We start from the raw sequence: 18,424 nt of genomic DNA, 5'->3' as shown, positions 1-18,424 counted from the left end.
ATAATGAACATTCACAAGTCACTACTCTCGGCACATTAGGCAAAGGAAGAATGACAGCAGAGATTGTACATGCACAGATCAATTCCAGGCCTGCCTCACATCCTATCAAAACATGTCTCTGAATCTTCTGCTGTGCATGACTCATATCTATTTCAACGAATGTCTTTTCTTGGAAGAAAAAAAAGTGGAAAATGAAGGAAACAAAAGATAATATATTCTACCAGCTTTGACATTCCAAAATAAATAGCCTACTTTCAGTGGAGTGCCCAAGGAGGGGTTTGTGGGGGTCATAACCCAATACCTTTGGCCTAGTATTCCATAAACAATTACGTCAAAGGCAGGATAATGTGGCAAAAACAGGGCTGTATAATAAAAAAAGTATATGTAACCCCCTCCCCTCCCTTTCGAAATTCCTAGGCATGCCACTGCCTATCTTAAGCTGCATGTACTGCTACATTGATAAAAATATGGGGGAAGTTCAGTTTTGGAGCTGACAATATGACCTGGTTGTGGGTTTTTGTACTTACGATGCAATTTCAAGCAAAACATACCTGAATATCATAGGAAGTATACTTCATTAGCTACAAAATGAATTTTGTTTCAGGTCTCTAGCTTTAATGGTTTTTGAGATATTAAGGTTTCTGTATACTGCTACATGAGCAAAAAAACCATGCGCCATGTTTTAAAAATGGCTGCCCCAGGAGAAATAAAGACAATAATTTTTTTTTTGAACATTGGTTTTGATATCTAGAAACATGTACAAACCTATGTACTAAAAATGAAATTTTTCTAAAATGGTCATGCAACCACCGTTGGATGGTTTGGCATGGAATGACCCTATACCCTTCTGTAAAAAGTTAAACTTTTATCTCATGTGTAAAGGATAATACATTGGATTTCTACTATAAGTACGATCACCCGTCATTTTGACTGGTACAGTTTTTAGGTAGATGCATCTGTTAACTGTACTGTATTCTAAGTGTGAGTGAACCTTAGTTCATCTTTGCTCATTGTTGTTCGTGTAACGGATGTATTTTCAAGTTGAATGTTAGTTCATATCGGTCAAAGAATTATCTAGAGTAAAATATTGGCAACCTCTATTTGCTTACTATGTTTGGCTCAGTGCAGTGTCCAATATGTCACCTGAACATGGCTTACTGGATCGTGATGTAGCTACCTCATTATCTCCGTGATTTGTTATATGTCGATTATGAGGGAGAGGACAATATTTACGAATATGATGAGTGCAGAGTAGGTAATGCAGGATGTCTACTCACCGGGAATTATGCTTGAGTTATTGCCTCCGGGAATTATACGTGAATTCTGCATGAATTTTTCTCCATAGATGTGAAAAATTTCAACTTATATTTATCCAGAATGTCATTGAATTTATACATATTTATAAATGCCCTCAGGGAAGTTTTTCACAGTTTAGCCTTTATTTTTATAGTGGAAGGAAACTTAAAGCTGCATCAAAAATAAAACAATTATTTCAATCCATTTACTTTTTAGTGTCCTTTGCAGAACAATCTATCTGACAGATGGAAGATTATTAAAAGATAAGCTATCGTGAAGTATTAAGTAAATGTGAGTTGAAGTTCTTACACAATTAACAATTTTTCATAGATTAGTATAACCCGTAACAATTGTTACCTGTGTTTGAGATGTATTTCGAGCCTGCATACAAGTATGTGAAATGGCAAATGTAAACTCCACACCTTAAATATTTTAAATGTATGTACCGTTTAATTGAATTGAATTAGAATTTTTTGGATACATTTGAATCACACAGACCTTTTATTTTATGTTGTTAATATATTTTCGTGTGTTTGTGTGTGGATTGTGAAAGGCGGTAATACCTATGGTTGAAATAGAGAAAGCTTCTGCTTGTAGCCTTGAATTTTTGGAAAGTTCACCTTGAAAACTGGGAATTATACTTAAATTTTTTCATGTTCCTAGAGTGGCCACCCTGTAATGACAATGCCAGAATAGATGTTCACTACATACAACTTACGAACTTGTCTACAATTATTCTTCAGATGAAGATGTACAAGATGATATCAATACATGTGAATTTTGGCAGATTGATGTTTCCTCTTTTATTGATTTTTATTGAATGATTTTGTTTATTTTACTTTGCTTTTGTGCCACTTTTAGCTAATTGTGAAGATGGGGATGAGTGATGATATGATTAAATTGATGAATGGACACTCACAAACATCCTTGCCCAGGCTGGGATTCAAACCTGGGAACCCTGGTGTTGCAGCATGATGTGCTAACCACTATGTCACAGAGGCTGATGTTTTCCAAGTGAGTGTTCATGTAATTCTAATTTTTGTGATAGAATAACGTAATTATATTTTTTAAATTTCCCACCAATGAAAAAAGCATAATGTAAATGGTAAGGAAAAAATGTTTCTACAAATACAAAAACTCAAAAATAAATAGAAATACACCTTAAGTAAAGAAATAAAATACACCCATGAATAAATAAATGAAATAAATGCATGAAATACACATACACACCATGATGTTGACAGGTGATTTATTTATATATTTATGTATATATTTAATTATAATTTTGACAAAGCGTTCCATGATTTAACTGAATGTGAATAACACGGTCCTTCTGACCAGACAATTTGTTCATTTTGTGCCCCTCTATTAGCCACTGTAGGAGGCAGAATTTTTAACGAAAGGTTATAATGATGTGAAAATAAAAGAAATACAGGACCAGGTGTTTCACGCTAGGAATAAAAGCAGTGAAAAATATGGCTTGGAAAAACTGTACCCATCAAAATGACAGGTTCGTCCTAATAGGTGTCTAGGAAATCAACGCCCTCCTAGTGTTGGGCGGAAATTGTTCTTAAAGTTTTTATTGCTTTTTACAAAATGTAACATTAAATAAACATATATAAAAACTTTAAGAACAATTGCAGTTGTAATGTTACATTTTGTAAAAATCAAATTTCCGCTGAAAGTATGAATTGTCTCGAGACACAAATTGGGCACCTATTAGTAGTATGAATAATGTAAGTGACGCTGTAGAATATTTCAATGTTAACCCTCTGTAACCTGCGCGGCAGCACTGAGTGCTGCCTTTTATAAAATTTTGAATTATTTTTCTTACCATCGCAGTAATGGTCGGGAAAGCACCAGGTAACTTATCTTCACTATTTCCCTGAAAACATAGAGTTGTTGGTGCCTTTTTTCTGTCGTTCTTTCAATTGATTACATGCCCCACAAGTGACCGGTCCCCCTTTGGTGGCACTCAGTTCCGCACGGGACATTTTGTACCTTAAATCACAGCACGCCAGCCATGAATTTGGTGAAAATAAGAAGAATAAAACCATTGTACGCAAATTATTTGTATGTAGAAACCATTTCAGTACCCATACAAAATGTCGGGAGTTATCAAAATAATGATATTGAAAAGTGACAACATTCGGTTCCTTATATTTGAGTCAGTATGTCTTTTCTTACGGATACCTCATAAGAGTACGCAAATTGAGATTTGAACATTTCAAAAATATTTTGTACGTTTCTTCGAGGTGTTTTTTCTTCATTCGATTTTTTTTTTTTTTTTTTGGCGAGTCAGAGATTTTGACAGAGAATTTTGGAACATATAGTTCCTTTCTAAGCCCATATAAGTTGTATGATTTCAATTCGTTTTGAAGAATATGTTGAAAAATTTGAAAAACATACGTTGAATTTTTTTAAAAATACGTTGAAATTTTTTTGGAAAATACTTTGATATTTTTGTGAATGGTGAGTTCACTTTTTAGTGCCTTCATTATATGGAAAAGTTTTAATTACTTTTAGAATAATATTTTGGTGCATTTCCTTCAAGAGTCTATGCTTGTAATTGTATGAGACACTTGTCATTTTGTTCACTTTTCTTCTAATAGCTAATAAAAATGTCCGAAATGGACATGTTTGCATTCATGTATCATGTATATTTCCCTTGATTTCCAGTAAGTGCTAGTGTAATGCAACCTCGATTTGCATCAATAATTCACGTATATAACGTTGGTTTTGATGAGGCGGCACTGAGTGCCGTGTGCGGGACATTTGTGCTGCTATGAGGACGTGGATGATGGAGGGTTAAAGTTAACTCTGTTTTTAATTCTACAGTACCAACAAAGATAAACCACTCAAACAGTAAATATCCTCCCTTGTTTACCCGAGAAATTATAGATATGTTAACAAATTTAGTAAATTTTGTTCAAAATGTTTTCGATGTACTTTACTGTAGATCAGTGGTACATACAATTTATATTGTCTTTGCAAAAGCCTTTGACAAAACACAACCACAACGTTCTTTTGCGTAAATTATCACGTTTTGGTTTAACAACTAATTTCTCAAATCTAATGAAATCATATCTACAAGGAAGGGAGCAATATATATCATACAAATAATCTACATCTACCGAGTATCAAGGATCAAATCCTGGATCCCTGTTATTCAGCTTGTTTGTGAATGATTTACCATCTCATTTCGAGAACTCTAAATGTCTTATGTATGCAGATAATATAAAACTATACAAACAAATTGATAACAGAGAGGATTTGTTAAAACTTGAAACACACCTAGATGCATTATATGAGTGGAGTTGTGTGAACGACCTTAGTTTTAATATAAACAAATGTTTTATGCAGTTGACTAATTAGAGGTATACATCTCAATATACTTACTCTATTAATGGTCAAGTACTTCCACAGGTAGATATAGTTAAAGACCTTGGCATCCATCTGGATTCTGTCCTGACTTTTAAACATGTCTCGCATGTAGTTTACAATGCATATAAAATGCTAGGTTTTTAATAGGAAGTGCGAAGAACTTTAGAGATATTGACTGTATTAAAACCATATATAAAAGTATAGTGAGAAGTAAACTTGAAGATTATGCATCTATTATGTGGTCCCTTCTTTATAAATCTTATGAAAAAAGTCTCAAAAGAATTCAAAAAAGGTTTCTAAGATATTTATATTTTAAAAATATATATAGACCACCGTAAATGACAATGCCCTAAAAGACCTACTTCAGGAATTCAATTTTGAAACTCTTAGTAATAGGCAAAAATTGTTAGATCAGTTGTTCCTATACAAAACAGTAAGTGGCATATTAGATAATAGCTTATTTCTTTGACAACTTCCATATCCAAAAAGTCAGGAGGGGTGGGGGAATGATAAAGTGACTGGATTACATATGGTATCTTTTATAATTGAACTTGTATTGTAATTTTGTAATTACTATTCATTATTATTATCACCATCATTTCGTATGCCTTCTGTCATTTGAGGATATACCTCTGTTGAAAGTAATAATAAATAAATAAATGAATATCACCAAAATATCGAGACGATATACATGTTACTAAAATATTCTGACCATATATATATATATTGCTAAAATATTGTGATGATATATATTGCCAAAATGTCGTGATTATGTACTCTGTGATCAGAAGTATCCAGACACCAACCTGAAAATGATATACAAGTTTGGGTCGCCCTCTATCGGGAACACTGGCAGTCAATACGGTGTTGGCCCACCCTTAGCCTTGATGACAGCCTTCACTCTCGCAGGTATACTTCCAATCAGGTGGCAGAAGGTTTCCTGGGGAATGGCAGCCCATTCCTTGTGGAGCGCTGAAATGAGAAGAGGTATCGATGTGGGTTGGTGTGGTCTAGCATGAAGTCGGCATTCCAAAACATCCCAGAGCTGTTCTATGGAATCCAAATCAGGACTCCGTGCAGGCCAGTGCATTAGTGGGATGATGATGTCATCAAACCACTCCCCCACAAGCCCTGCAGTATGGACGAGTGCTTGGTCATGTTGAAAAACACAATGGTCATCCTCGAACTGGCCTTCGATGGTAGGCAGCATGAAATTGGTTAAAATGTCAACGTAAGCTTGTGCAGTGACATTGCCACGTAAAGCAACAATTGGGCCAAACCCCCTACAGGAGTAACACTACCACACTGTAACTCCGCCACCCCCAAATTTCACTGGCAGCACTATACAGGCTGGTAGATGTCCTTCACCAGGCATTCGCTACAGCCACACCCTACCATCGGATTGCCACATTGTGTACCATGATTCATCACTCCACACAATGGTTTTCCACTGAGGTGGCGTTTGGCATATGCCTGTGTGATGTTTGGCTTATGCGTAGCTGCTCGGCCATGGAAACCTTGCGACGAATAGTCATGGTGCTGGGAGTAGATCCTGATGCAGTTCGGAATTCCTGTGTGATGGTGGAAATGGATGATTGACGATTACGCTGTATGACCCTCTTCAACACTTGACAGTCTCTGGAGGTCAACATGGGAGGTCAGTCTGCATCTGCACACGTCACTTCATGTTTCCACTTCACTATAACATTGGAAACAGTGGACCTAGGGATGTTTTTGAAGGGTGGAAATCTCGTGGACAGACTTCTTACACAAGTGGCACCCAACCACCTGACCAACTTGAAAGTCCGTGAGTTCCTCAGACCACCCCATACTGCTGTCTCGTGCTGTCTGCAGACTACTGAGATCACTGACCCTGTGTCCCACATGGTAGATGGCAGTACTGTGTCGCCCTCTATGATAAACACATGTTTCGTGGTGTGTCTGGATACTTTTGATCACATAGAGTATATTGCTGACATGATATATATCATCAAAATATTATGACGATATATTGTCTAGTTGATATTGTCTGGGCAATATATTTTCAATATTGCAATATATCGTCTAGACGATATGTTACCAAACACGAGTTTTTACCCTTTACTCATTGTCTAGGGATAACATGCCAGCTAAACAAATTTTTAAACTACACATCAGCCAGACAAGGGCAGTTTAAACTAACACACACCACTCTACACATTATTTTTACACCATTTTTCAAGTTACAATATATTACTCTCATTTTAGCACACTTTTTTTTTAATCTTCAGTATAAACAAACTCCCAAACTGATCTCACCATTGCTACCCCCATTACCGAATGACTAGCAGAGAGAACTTTCCTCCATGGCAGACTGGTTAGCACAGTGCACTGCAACTTAAGTGGTCCCAGGTTCGAGTCCCAGCCTGGGCATTCTTTAAGAGTGCCCCTGCATCACTTTCATCATATCACGACCACTCATCATTGATATTATCCAAAGTTGCGATGATAAGTAACAAAAATCTATCAAATCCATTGTTGACCATTGCCGACAAACTGGGGTAAGTGATGAAAATGTTGTCATTATTTCAAGTGTGCCTGCAAACAATTAAGTACGTGAATGAGACAGCCTCCTAAATAAATATTCGTTCTTTAGGAAGGATTGGTTCCTCATGCCGGGTATGCCAATTTCTTGCCAAGGGTTCTTATATTTGGTTGATAAATTGCTAATCTCCATCCTCAAATAACTAAAAAAATATTTCTTGTGAAATGTGATTATATACCAGGTGGTTATAATTAAAGTGACGGTGTTCAGAGTGGTACAGCACGGGCTGTAATGAGAGTAGCAGTCTGAAACTTCGTAGATATGCTAATGAAGCAATGCGCTCGCGAATTATGCCAAAAAAATAGTTCCAATTCTCGCCACCAGGGTAAAAAACGGCGCTGTAAGCAGTCAAAACGTGGAATTTTCCATAACTCTGACGTCAAAGTCGGTGAAATTGCCTAACCATTGTGTGAGCTCCCTGGTTGTTGTTGGTGACGCTTGTTGCTTTTTCCTTTCGTAATGTTCATGTAATTCGAATAGTGAAATTGTAGCGATATTTTATTACAAAGAGTATTGTTTTCTGCGATTTATAGTGTTTTTCCTGTAACTATACCAAGTTTTGACTGCTTACAGCGCCATTTTTTACCCTGGTGGCGAGAATTGGAACTATTTTTTTTTTTTTTTTCATAATTCGCGAGCGCATTGCTTCATTAGCATATCTACGAAGTTTCAGACTGCTACTCTCATTACAGCCCGTGCTGTACCACTCTGAACACCGTCACTTTAATTATAACCACCTGATACTTGTATCATACCTCAGTACCATCTATAGAGCTACCCCAATAGTGTAGTGACTTACACTCTTGCTTTGTAGTCAAGCAGTCTCAAGTTTCATGCCTGTTGCCCTGTTGGAAGCACATTCAGTGTTTCGGATGCCACTTATCTGTAGATCCAGCCCCAGTTAGTCTAACTTGACTTCTTGCTCCTCACCTTCGTGGGCCTCTGTGGCAGAGTGGTTAGCATGTCACACTACAACACCAGGTGTCCCAGGTTCAAATCCTGGCCTGGGCATGGATGTTTGTTAGTGTCCATTTATCAATTTCATCACTCATTCCCATCTTCGCAAATTAACCAAAAGTGGCACAAAAAGCGAAGTAAAACAAATCAAATCAATCAATCAATACTCACTTTCATCGGGGAACAACAACTGTATGTGTTATTTCATTTAATTCCACATAGGGGTCATTCCATACAAAAAAAAAAAATTGGTTGCTTGATCATTTTTAAGAAAGTTCATATTTTTGTTGTTGTAAGCGCTATGCAAGGGTAGTTCAAAACAGGCTTTATATTTCTAAAACTTGAGACAGTTTGAAAATGGTGGCCATATTTGTTTCATGACTTCCAGCATTTTTGGCATTTGCAGACAGTTGTGATAATGTCGGCTAAGAAAAAAGATAAAAAGCTGGAATGTCAAACATTGTTTTCAGTACACTTCAAGCTACATTTTATGTTCTCTACCTTTTTTCACCATCTCTAATGCAAATAGCTGAAATTTAGGGCCAGGCCAGATATTCAATTTTGAAAAAATATCAAAGTTAAGATATTTTTTTTTGCCAGGGAAGTAATGTAATATCAAGAGCTATATATTTGTTTTAGAGGAAACATATACACCCAAAGTTTTAGCAGAAAGTATTTTAGCTCTGTTACTGCTTCTTTTTTTTTTAGTTACAGGTCTGAAAATGCTCATTTTCCATTTTCAAAATTTCCGAAAGAATTTTAGAAAGTGGTGCAGGAACTGGATGTACCATATATCCTCCCTCCTAGTGATCTCATTATCACCAGTGGGGGGGGCTAATAAAAATTTGATATTTACAACACAAACAGTAGTCTGTGAGAGGTACCTGTAAAAAGAAATGAGATTGATATTCAGTGGATAACAAATGGAGAAGTTAGTCAAAAACAGGCAGATTTGCATGATGGTTTATTTGAAAGTAAATGCTTCTTTGTAACTAAAGGCCGAATCACACGGAACTGGATTTCCTACTGGAATGTTTGGTCATGTGAAGATAATCTGCGAGTTTGGCAAGGAGAAGTGGTTGCAGTTTTGTCTGTTTCTGTTGTGAACATTTTTGTTTGCTGCTGGATAAAATAGAACAGGAAGGAGCTGCATTCATGTTTTTGTACACGACAGATGTGATTAGCTGATAATGAAAGTACTTTTATTACCACTGTATTAAATAGTAGAGGAAATAAACGATTTCACCAGGAAATAATTGCAACACAAATGTTTTTAATGTCAGATTGTGCGGAATGGTATAGTAAGTAATACATTAAAAATCCACATTCCAAATGTTTGGGGAGAATCCACCATCTTGGAAAATGACAAAAATTCACCTTACAAATTGAAAAAAAAAAATCTCGAATGGTGCATTGTACACAAAAAATGAAGATAACCAAAATAAAAAAGCAGAAAATTTGCTAAATTATGTTTTTGTTTGATAGAGCTACCATAAATATTAATTGAATTAGAAGGATTCAAATATTTTCTTTAATTTTCAGAATTAGCATAAAACTTTATTACTGACACAAGTACAAAAATAATATGATAGAAAACAAATAATCAAGAAACTATGGAATTTACATCCTAAAGTCAGTGGACCAAATTCATAGATTATGGTTTCCTCTAGAGATTGGTTTTTGTTTCGTGCCTTTAGAGTATAGGGTTGAGGAGATATGTAGTTCAATGCAGAGTCACGTGTTTCCCTAAATTTATGTGTTCCATTTCTTGTGAGAATGTAATATATTTTTTTTCTGCAGTGTTTCGTTCACTTGCAGTTCACATGTTGTTTTTGTTCATTAGGAATGTGTGCACACAGTAGTGGCCATTAGGTGTCATAATGGAGTGAGGGGGAGAGGCAAGGACAGTTTAGTTTCTACTTACTGATTCTTAGAAAGAATTGTATTGAAAATTGAATTCGGGCAGATGATTTTGGGTCAAATCCACTGGTAGACAAGTCTTAGCATTGAGAGACCATAGTGCGGGGACAAAAAGTGTGTTTATGGGGGGGGGCTGCTCCCCATGTCCCCACCCCTAATCACTGCCACTGTCAATACATTGAACTAATATGATACGGTACAATACAGTTCTAAACCGGTCACTTTGCCTTCAAGTCCATTGGAGAATTTTTCGTAGATAAGTGGTGCTAATACAACTATGTTAAATTTCATCATTTCCGCTACATACAGAGGTGCACTTGTAGCACAGGTGTTGCCCCTGATGCTGCAAAAAGAGAATATGTGCGTAACTGATTGAAGATGTAAACTCCACTTCCCAATATGCTCGGCTTTAATGAAATTCCGAACAATATCGAGCATCCTAATGTATTGCAGCCACAGAGCAGAAGTATCCTGTTATATTTCAGAGTTGAACCAAATGTAGATGAAGATTTTTCAGCACCTCAGAGCTTGAAGTTACATTAGCGTCTACTTCTGAATTGAGCAGGTTAATGATTATTGAACGTATAGAAATATATTTATTTACAATGCACTTTGCTTCTTCAAGTAGCATAAAGAGTGCTGCATATACATTGAAATGACCCCTATTACCTCTGGCTATGGCTTTTTCGAATTGATTTGATTTGTTTTAGTTTATATTATGTCATTTTTCTGTCACTTTTGGCTAATCGCGAAGATTAGGACTGATGGTGATATGAATGAAGGGGCAATATGGAGGACAACATGAGCCCCACTTAGAATTATACTGGCTGTGAGTCCAGATGCCACAGCCTCGCTTTGCACATTTGTGTTGCAATTATTTCTGGGTTAGACCATTTAGTTAGTTTCCTCTACTAAAATGTTTGTGACATGTTTAGTTGAACAAAATATTTTTTTAATGAAGGAATCCTGCAAATCTCATGTATGTACCAGAGTTCATTAAAAGCAAGTTGAGTACACCTTGACTGCCATATTTTATTTTGATCCAATTTATAGCCCATGCTTTTTCTATATATTTGTAAGTTGTAAGGAAAATAACTGTAGCTATACTCCTACATTGTTGTTCTACGACATTTGTCTGCCCAGTGTCTTGTGGGAACAAGAGTCTACCAACAAGTACAGTAATGAGTATTGTGTGAACAAGTACAATGCAAATAGTCCAAGCCAAACTGGAAAATCCAGCAGGAAATGTAGACTCATGTGATTCAGGCGTTATGGTGTAATTTTGAAGAAATGAAAAACTAGCATTTTCAAAGAGCTAACTAAAAGAGGAAAGCAGTAAAAGAGCTCAAATATTTTCTACTAAAAAACCTCTAAAGGAAAATAGCTCTAATATTACATTACTTCCCTGCTAAAAGAAACAACTTAACTTTGACTTTTGTTCAAAATTGAATATCCGTTTTGGTCCTAAATTTCAGGAATTTGCATTAGAGATGGTGAAAAGGGTACAGAACATAACATTTTTAGCTTTGTGTGCACTGAAAAACAAGGTTTTGACATTCCAGCTTTCTATCATTTTTCTTAGCTGAGTTATCATAATCATCGCAACTATCTGTAAAGTCCAAAAATGCCGAAAGTCATGGAACAAAAATGACCGCAATTTTTTATCAAAGTCAAATTTTAGAAAAATAATGCCTGTTTTGAACTACCCTTGCACAGGGGTTACAACAAAAATATGAAAACTTTTTTAAAATGCCAAACCAACCAGCACTGGACCATTTGGTATGGATTGGCTTCTACATGTGGTAATATAGTGGAAATGTTTATTATATGTAACATGTAAGAAGTGTAGTTTTTCAAACAAATGAGATTTTATTCATCATTGTAATGCTGACATGTTATTCTTTACACTGTTTTTGAACCGAAAATGATGTCTGTTTTAATACCAAAATCGTGATGTTTATTTACCACAAATATGTGTGTGTATAAATATAACATTTCATGCTTATCGAATTGCATATTCTGATATCGCAGAATATGCTACTGAATTTTTGCAGCAAGGTTGGCATGTGACTAATATTATCTAATCCATTTGTCTAATCCTTTCTCTCATACAATCATAAAAGAAGCAGACACAGCTGGAAAATAGAAATTGATTTTAGAGTGTTTGTGCTCTTTTAATCTTTATCACATATTTCTTTTCAGAGGGATAGATGGTTCGAAAGAAAAATGATGAAGAAAGGCTTTGAAATTAAGAAGATGGGAGAAGATGGAGCTTGCTTGTTTCGGGCAGTTGCAGATCAAGTATATGGCGACCAAGAGATGCACGCTGTTGTAAGGAAACATTGCATGGATTACATAGTAAGTGCAATTGCATGGGGTATTAAATATATACTTGTTAGTATGTCAAATTTCTGGTTCTTAAATTTGGGTGAATATAAACTTATTTTAAATATACCCAGGTTGTCTAAAAATTATCACAACTTCAACCCTTCTGTTGTTGGTTGTGTTGATTAACACATGAAAAACACAAGAAAAAAAACACACGCTGGTTCTTTAGGATACTTATAATTCTACCTGTTATAAACTACACTGAAAACTAACTGAAAACAAATGCTGAAGAGTACAATAGACAGTGATTGTCCTTTGAATTGTCCAGCTGCACAAATTACACCGTGATTTGTGCCATGTTGCTCCTTGACACTGTAACTGTTCTCACTGCTGGGCACCTATGCAGACAGCTGATTCTTGTGACCACAAAAATAGTTTAACCCACATCATCGAAACCAAATACCATGACTACATGAAAACAATAATAAATGAAACACATTTCTATACATATTCCCATGTTTCATTGGGTAAGGAAATCAATTTGTTCACTGGTCTTTTAATACACCCTGTTTTTTTGTTTGTCTGTCTCTTCTACTGCTGCTATTTTCCATGTAAGTGGAGGTGTCTTCTTTGACCAGAACTACCATGCCTGGCTGTAGATTTTCTGTTGAAGCAGTCCCATGTACGGTGCTGTTGTAGTTCGTGGAGATAATCCTTGAACCATCTCTTCCAAAAATGTTGTTGTAATTGTTGATTGTGTTGCCATCTATAAATACACTTTTGGGGCAAGTTAGTTACATCAGGCTCAGGTATGGACATGAGAAAGTGACCAGGTGTTAAATGAAAGGTGTCACTGGTATTGTCAAATATTGAGGTGAGGGGTCGGGAATTGAGACATGCTTCAATTTGCATTTACAAAGTTGCAAGCTCTTCGAACATCAGAGTAACATTTTCCACTATTCTCTTAAAGTGAGAGGACTTTACATGGACTTTACAGCTTCGCAAAGTCCTGAAAAGTGGGGTGCATTGGCTTGGACGAAGTGCCAGTTGATTCCATCTTTTATTGTAAAATCTTCGAGTGCACTTTTTAGCTGTCCTGCTTTGAAGGGTTGACTGAGCTCTCGGTTCTCTATTAGCTCCCAACAAAATTGGTTCCCTTATCACTGTATATGTTTTGATATATTCCTCTCCTGGAAACAAATCTCTGTGGAGCAGCGATGAATGCTTCCGATGTTAAGAAAACAACTGCTTCAGTATGCACTGCCTTACTAGCCATGCACACAAATATAGCTACATATCCCTTGGTAGTGAATCTGCTTCTTGCATTTGTTGTTATGATGCATGGACCAGCATAATGTACTGCTGTATTTAAGAATTAAGTATTTAGGTTCTCCCTGCAAAACCAAATTCACCTGTCGCAGGAACTGCAAAGCTGGGTTTCTGGATGCTATTGCTAACTGCTTCTCCAATTAAGCTGTCTCAACTTCTCCTGGCACTATTTTCTTTTGAGCAATGGCGGAAAAAGATTGGATGGACAAAGGAAGAAATAAAAGTCTAATCTTTGTCTGTTCAAAACTATTAACGCAATTTTACCATATGTTTAATACTTCATTTAAGATTCAGATTAACTGCATTTTGATTCAAATTAACAACACAATCATAAATTGCACATGGTACAACCAGTGACGTGCCCAGGATTTTCGACCCCCCCCCCCTTGGGCATGCCACTGGGTACAACCACAAACATACCACAATGGTCTGGATGACCTAGTGCGGGGATTCAAACTACAAACACTACGAATGTGAATCCATCACCTTAACCTTCAATTCAAAGGAAGCAGTGCTGGATTGCTACATTTAACCTGCAGTTCTGGTGACGATAGAGTTTGCACAGAGATAAATGTATAATAGACAGATATTGAACTCAAGCAGCAAACCGTCTGAACTATGAATCTGTGGTTTGCACCTACCGTAACATGGGAGTCGGAACAAATGGTATTTGTCACGTGAGATTTAATGGAAAATAATGCACAACAATAGGCCAAAAAATAGGAAAAGCATAATTTTTTAAATGTAAATTGTGTTGCAGATTATATATGAGATATAATTGTGACAATTTTCCTTATCAAAACCAGGGACCTTGTTATATGCCCATAAAAACTGCATTAAATATATCAGTAAGTACACTAGCGTTGTTGCCTTGTAATCAAGGGGTCCCGGTTTCGATACCCGGTGGAGGCACAAGTGGTTCGGATCCCACTTTAAACTGTAGGTCCAGTCCCAATTAGCCTTACTGTGTACTGTGCATAAAGTGGAATTAAAACAACAAACCAATCAATCAATCAATAAGTACACAAATCCCACGGACGCTATCTCAGTTTCTATAGGACTGCCATTGTTCTCCTTCCAATTACTTTAATAATAAAATTAGCACTTAAAATCACTACTACTTTCGTGAAGAAAATTGCCAAAAAATCATGTTTAATCCTAACCAGTATGTTGTTTGACTATTTAGCTGTAATCCATCAACAGACATAATCACAAAAAGTTACTGTATTTATGTCTAATTTAAGAATAAAATACACTCTTAGTGCATATCTTCATCATCTGAACAACATTCCCTTTTTCTACTGTCTTCTTATTTTGTACACAAATAACAGAATGATCCTTCACTAGGTTATACAGAAACATTTTCCTCAAAATTAACATAATTTTAAAAAAATCACAGTATCCAGCCCTACGCAGGCAACAAATGTTTTCTGTTACCAAAAAATGAAAGCTCTGTTTGAGCATGGTAAATTTGCTTTTCAGGAACTTTCCATTTAAGCTGTCAGAAACCTCTAAATACCTGAAATGTATTACATGTTTAGAGCACAATTGACAGTAAATTACTCTGCCGGCATTGGTAAATGCATCATTACCTTCTACCTTCTACCCACTCTCGTTAGGCATTTATTGTCTAATGTCTCAAATATGCATTTATATGAACCATAAAACTTTACCAGAGTAATCATCATCAAGTGAAATGCATAAATCCATTGAGAGCATATGAATTTTCCTTAAGGAAAAAAAAAACATGCAAATGTGCAAAAATCTGTCCCCTAATTATTACGGAGCAAATTTTTATGTGCTAAATGACTGAAAAATATTTATTTTTTATGTTCTAAAAACAGTGGAAATATGTGACAAAGTAAAAAATATTTTCAATCAAAAAAACCGACAGACCACAATTTTTCATGTTTACACACACATCTAATTTCTTGCACAGTTTCTTAGTAACACTGTGTGAGATAGTGTTTACATGACATATATTCTTTGGGTCATGCAAATTATATGTATTGTGACAGGAAACTTTTCAGAACCAGATTGTTTATTTTCTTCAGTGGGATGTCCACTACAAAAATGTTCTACTTAAATCTAAATAATATTGTGAGCACTTAGAACATCCTTCATTTGAACATATTGGGACTTGTATTAGCACTTGCCATAAACACATGCATAAAGGTGCATTGCAATACTTGTTTTATGAGAAATGCTGAGTGACTTGAGAATGCTGTTCTGCATGAATTGCCTTGCCACATGGTTGAGAAAACAACACTGGCAGTAGTGACGGGTGGGTTGTGCAGTCCTGAATAGGATAGTAATTTACTAATTTATCACATATTTTGTCTATTTTATGCATTAACTCCAAAATATGCATTTACACAAAGAATTTGGAAACATTATTTTGTCTGGAATATCTAAAATATGTAAATTTTATGTTCTTTCCCCAGAAATATGTGTTTTTGATGCTAAGGGTAAAATTATGCTTTTTTATTTGAAATAGGACTTCACAGATTGCATTGCAGCCATATGGTTGCCACTTGTACTGAGTATGGCCAACTTCTGAAGCAACAAAAAAATATGTTTTTACCTAGTAATCCACTCTGTATTGATTATATTGTGATTGCTCTTGTAGTTTTGACAATTTTTTAAGTATAATTATGCAAAAAAAATCATTGTAGCAAAATTGTGTACTTTAATAGTAAAATAACATTGTAGAAAGACATACTAGTGTATTTATTTTGAAATCAAGAAATTGAATATTTATAATTTTGTGGCCTTCTTTACATCTAATTTATTTGCATAATTCAGCTACTAAAAATAATAACATTACTTTTCAGTATGATTGCTTGTGTTCAGTGTTTAAGTGAAATTTTGTAAAGGATGTGAAAAGTACAAATATCCAAAAATAATATATGTTCAATAAATATCAAAGTTTCCACCAAGAATGGAGAATTTGTTTACTGCTTTTAAAACAATGACAGTAAATACCATATATCCTCCATTCTCATCTCAATTTATTGATATGAATGCAGAGAAGTCTGGGAAGAAAAGTTTCAGCACTCTTCAAGTTGGTTTGTTACTGTGTTCATCATAAGAACTACTCAAAATATTGTGCTATGCTCACAAATGATTGTGCATCCATATAGTTACACACACACACACATTTCTTTCATGAAAATAAAATGCTACTAGTTTTATTTTCACCTACAAAAGAAATTTGCTGGTATGATGCACCATTGTGTTCCTCCGGGAAAATAGCCGTTGCACAATTTATATAATTAATTTTTATAGTTCTAGAATGTTTCTTCCATCAATGGCAGGAGCTCTGATATTTCCTGAAAGATCTGTGAAATGCATATGAAAGCACATTTTGGAAATACCGGCTGTTTCAGAAATAATTGAGGGTGTTACAAAAATTTATTGCAAGTCCAGAACGAATGAGGAACGCAAACATTTTTTTGTTTACACCTACAAATGTTCAATGTGTGCACCCAGGTGGCATGGCACACATCGACACGCTACTCGACTTCTTGCCACACTCGCATCAGCATGGGTCTGTTAATAGTGTCTATCACTCCCTTAGGTCTGTGATAGGCAGCATTGGTGACACAAATACTGTCTTTGATGAAACCCCACAAAAAGAAGGCACACGGTGTAAGGTCCGGTATTCTTTGGGGACCAAAACACACTAAGTAATGTGTGTCGCCTAGCAGCAAGATGATGAACTCTCAGCTTAACAAACTGTTTGCATTCCTCTTTCATTCTGGACTGGTTTCATTAACTGGTTTCATTTCAATAGTTTACTTGTAATAAATTTTTGTAACCCCACAATTATTTCTGGTATATTTGGTCTAATATTTTGATTATATAGATTCACAATATCACAGAATTTATATTTCAATAAATGTGAACTTTGTTTTAAGAATTTTGAAATTTAAAATTATATGGTTCTTAAATATGAACTAGCTAAAATCCAGTGTAAAGTTGGAAAATGTCAAATAAATCAGGAAACTAGGAAGTGTATGATTTTTAAAAGTTTGAAACTACAGTTATTGAATGCAATGCTATGTGGAATTTTGGTGATGTATTTTACTCTTATGTTCTTCTTGTAGGCTGCAAACGGCGATTATTTCTCGCAGTATGTGACAGAAGATTTCAACAATTATGTTGACAGGAAGAGAAGGGATTGTGTTCATGGAAACCACATTGAAATGCAAGCTATGAGTGAGATGTACAATAGACGAGTGGAGGTGTTTTGTTACACCATAGGTAATTAGCTTCTCATGCTTTGTAATGTTTTTCTTTTGTATAATAATTATATTTTACTCTGAGGGTATTATGTTTTGCATTATGTTGTACATTATGCACAGATGCTAATTTGGGTTGTCCTTGCAAAATTATCAACCATTGAATTGACAGAAGAGAGACAAATCACTGAACTGCTTATCAACTGTTGCACTTTTCGTATTTCCACATTTTTATTTTAACTTCAGGATTGATTTTGTCACCGTTCTTATGACTTCTTCAAAAGTTCAAATTAAAGATGCAAATATACCTTCTAATATGTATTCTCCAGCAGTTATGTAGTTTATGCTGAACAAACTTCAGAAAGACCAATTAAAGATTCAG

General features: G+C 35.5%; 1 protein-coding gene across 1 annotated transcript in view; it reads left to right on the top strand.

Moving 5' to 3' along the window:
- The window catches only part of Duba (Deubiquitinating enzyme A), a 106,914-nt gene that overhangs the window by 26,581 nt on the left and 61,909 nt on the right, over positions 1-18,424 (top strand). The window contains exons 4-5 of the mRNA XM_083117461.1: positions 12,344-12,499; positions 17,908-18,064. Of these exons, the coding sequence (XP_082973587.1) occupies positions 12,344-12,499; positions 17,908-18,064 (313 nt within the window). The remainder of the gene's footprint in view (positions 1-12,343; positions 12,500-17,907; positions 18,065-18,424) is intronic.

This window comes from Lepisma saccharinum, chromosome 2 (assembly GCF_977018435.1).
Source record: "Lepisma saccharinum chromosome 2, izLepSacc3.1, whole genome shotgun sequence".
Classification (NCBI taxonomy): domain Eukaryota; kingdom Metazoa; phylum Arthropoda; class Insecta; order Zygentoma; family Lepismatidae; genus Lepisma; species Lepisma saccharinum.
Note: the sequence above shows the minus strand (reverse complement) of the source record. Positions and strands in the feature narration are given on the sequence as shown.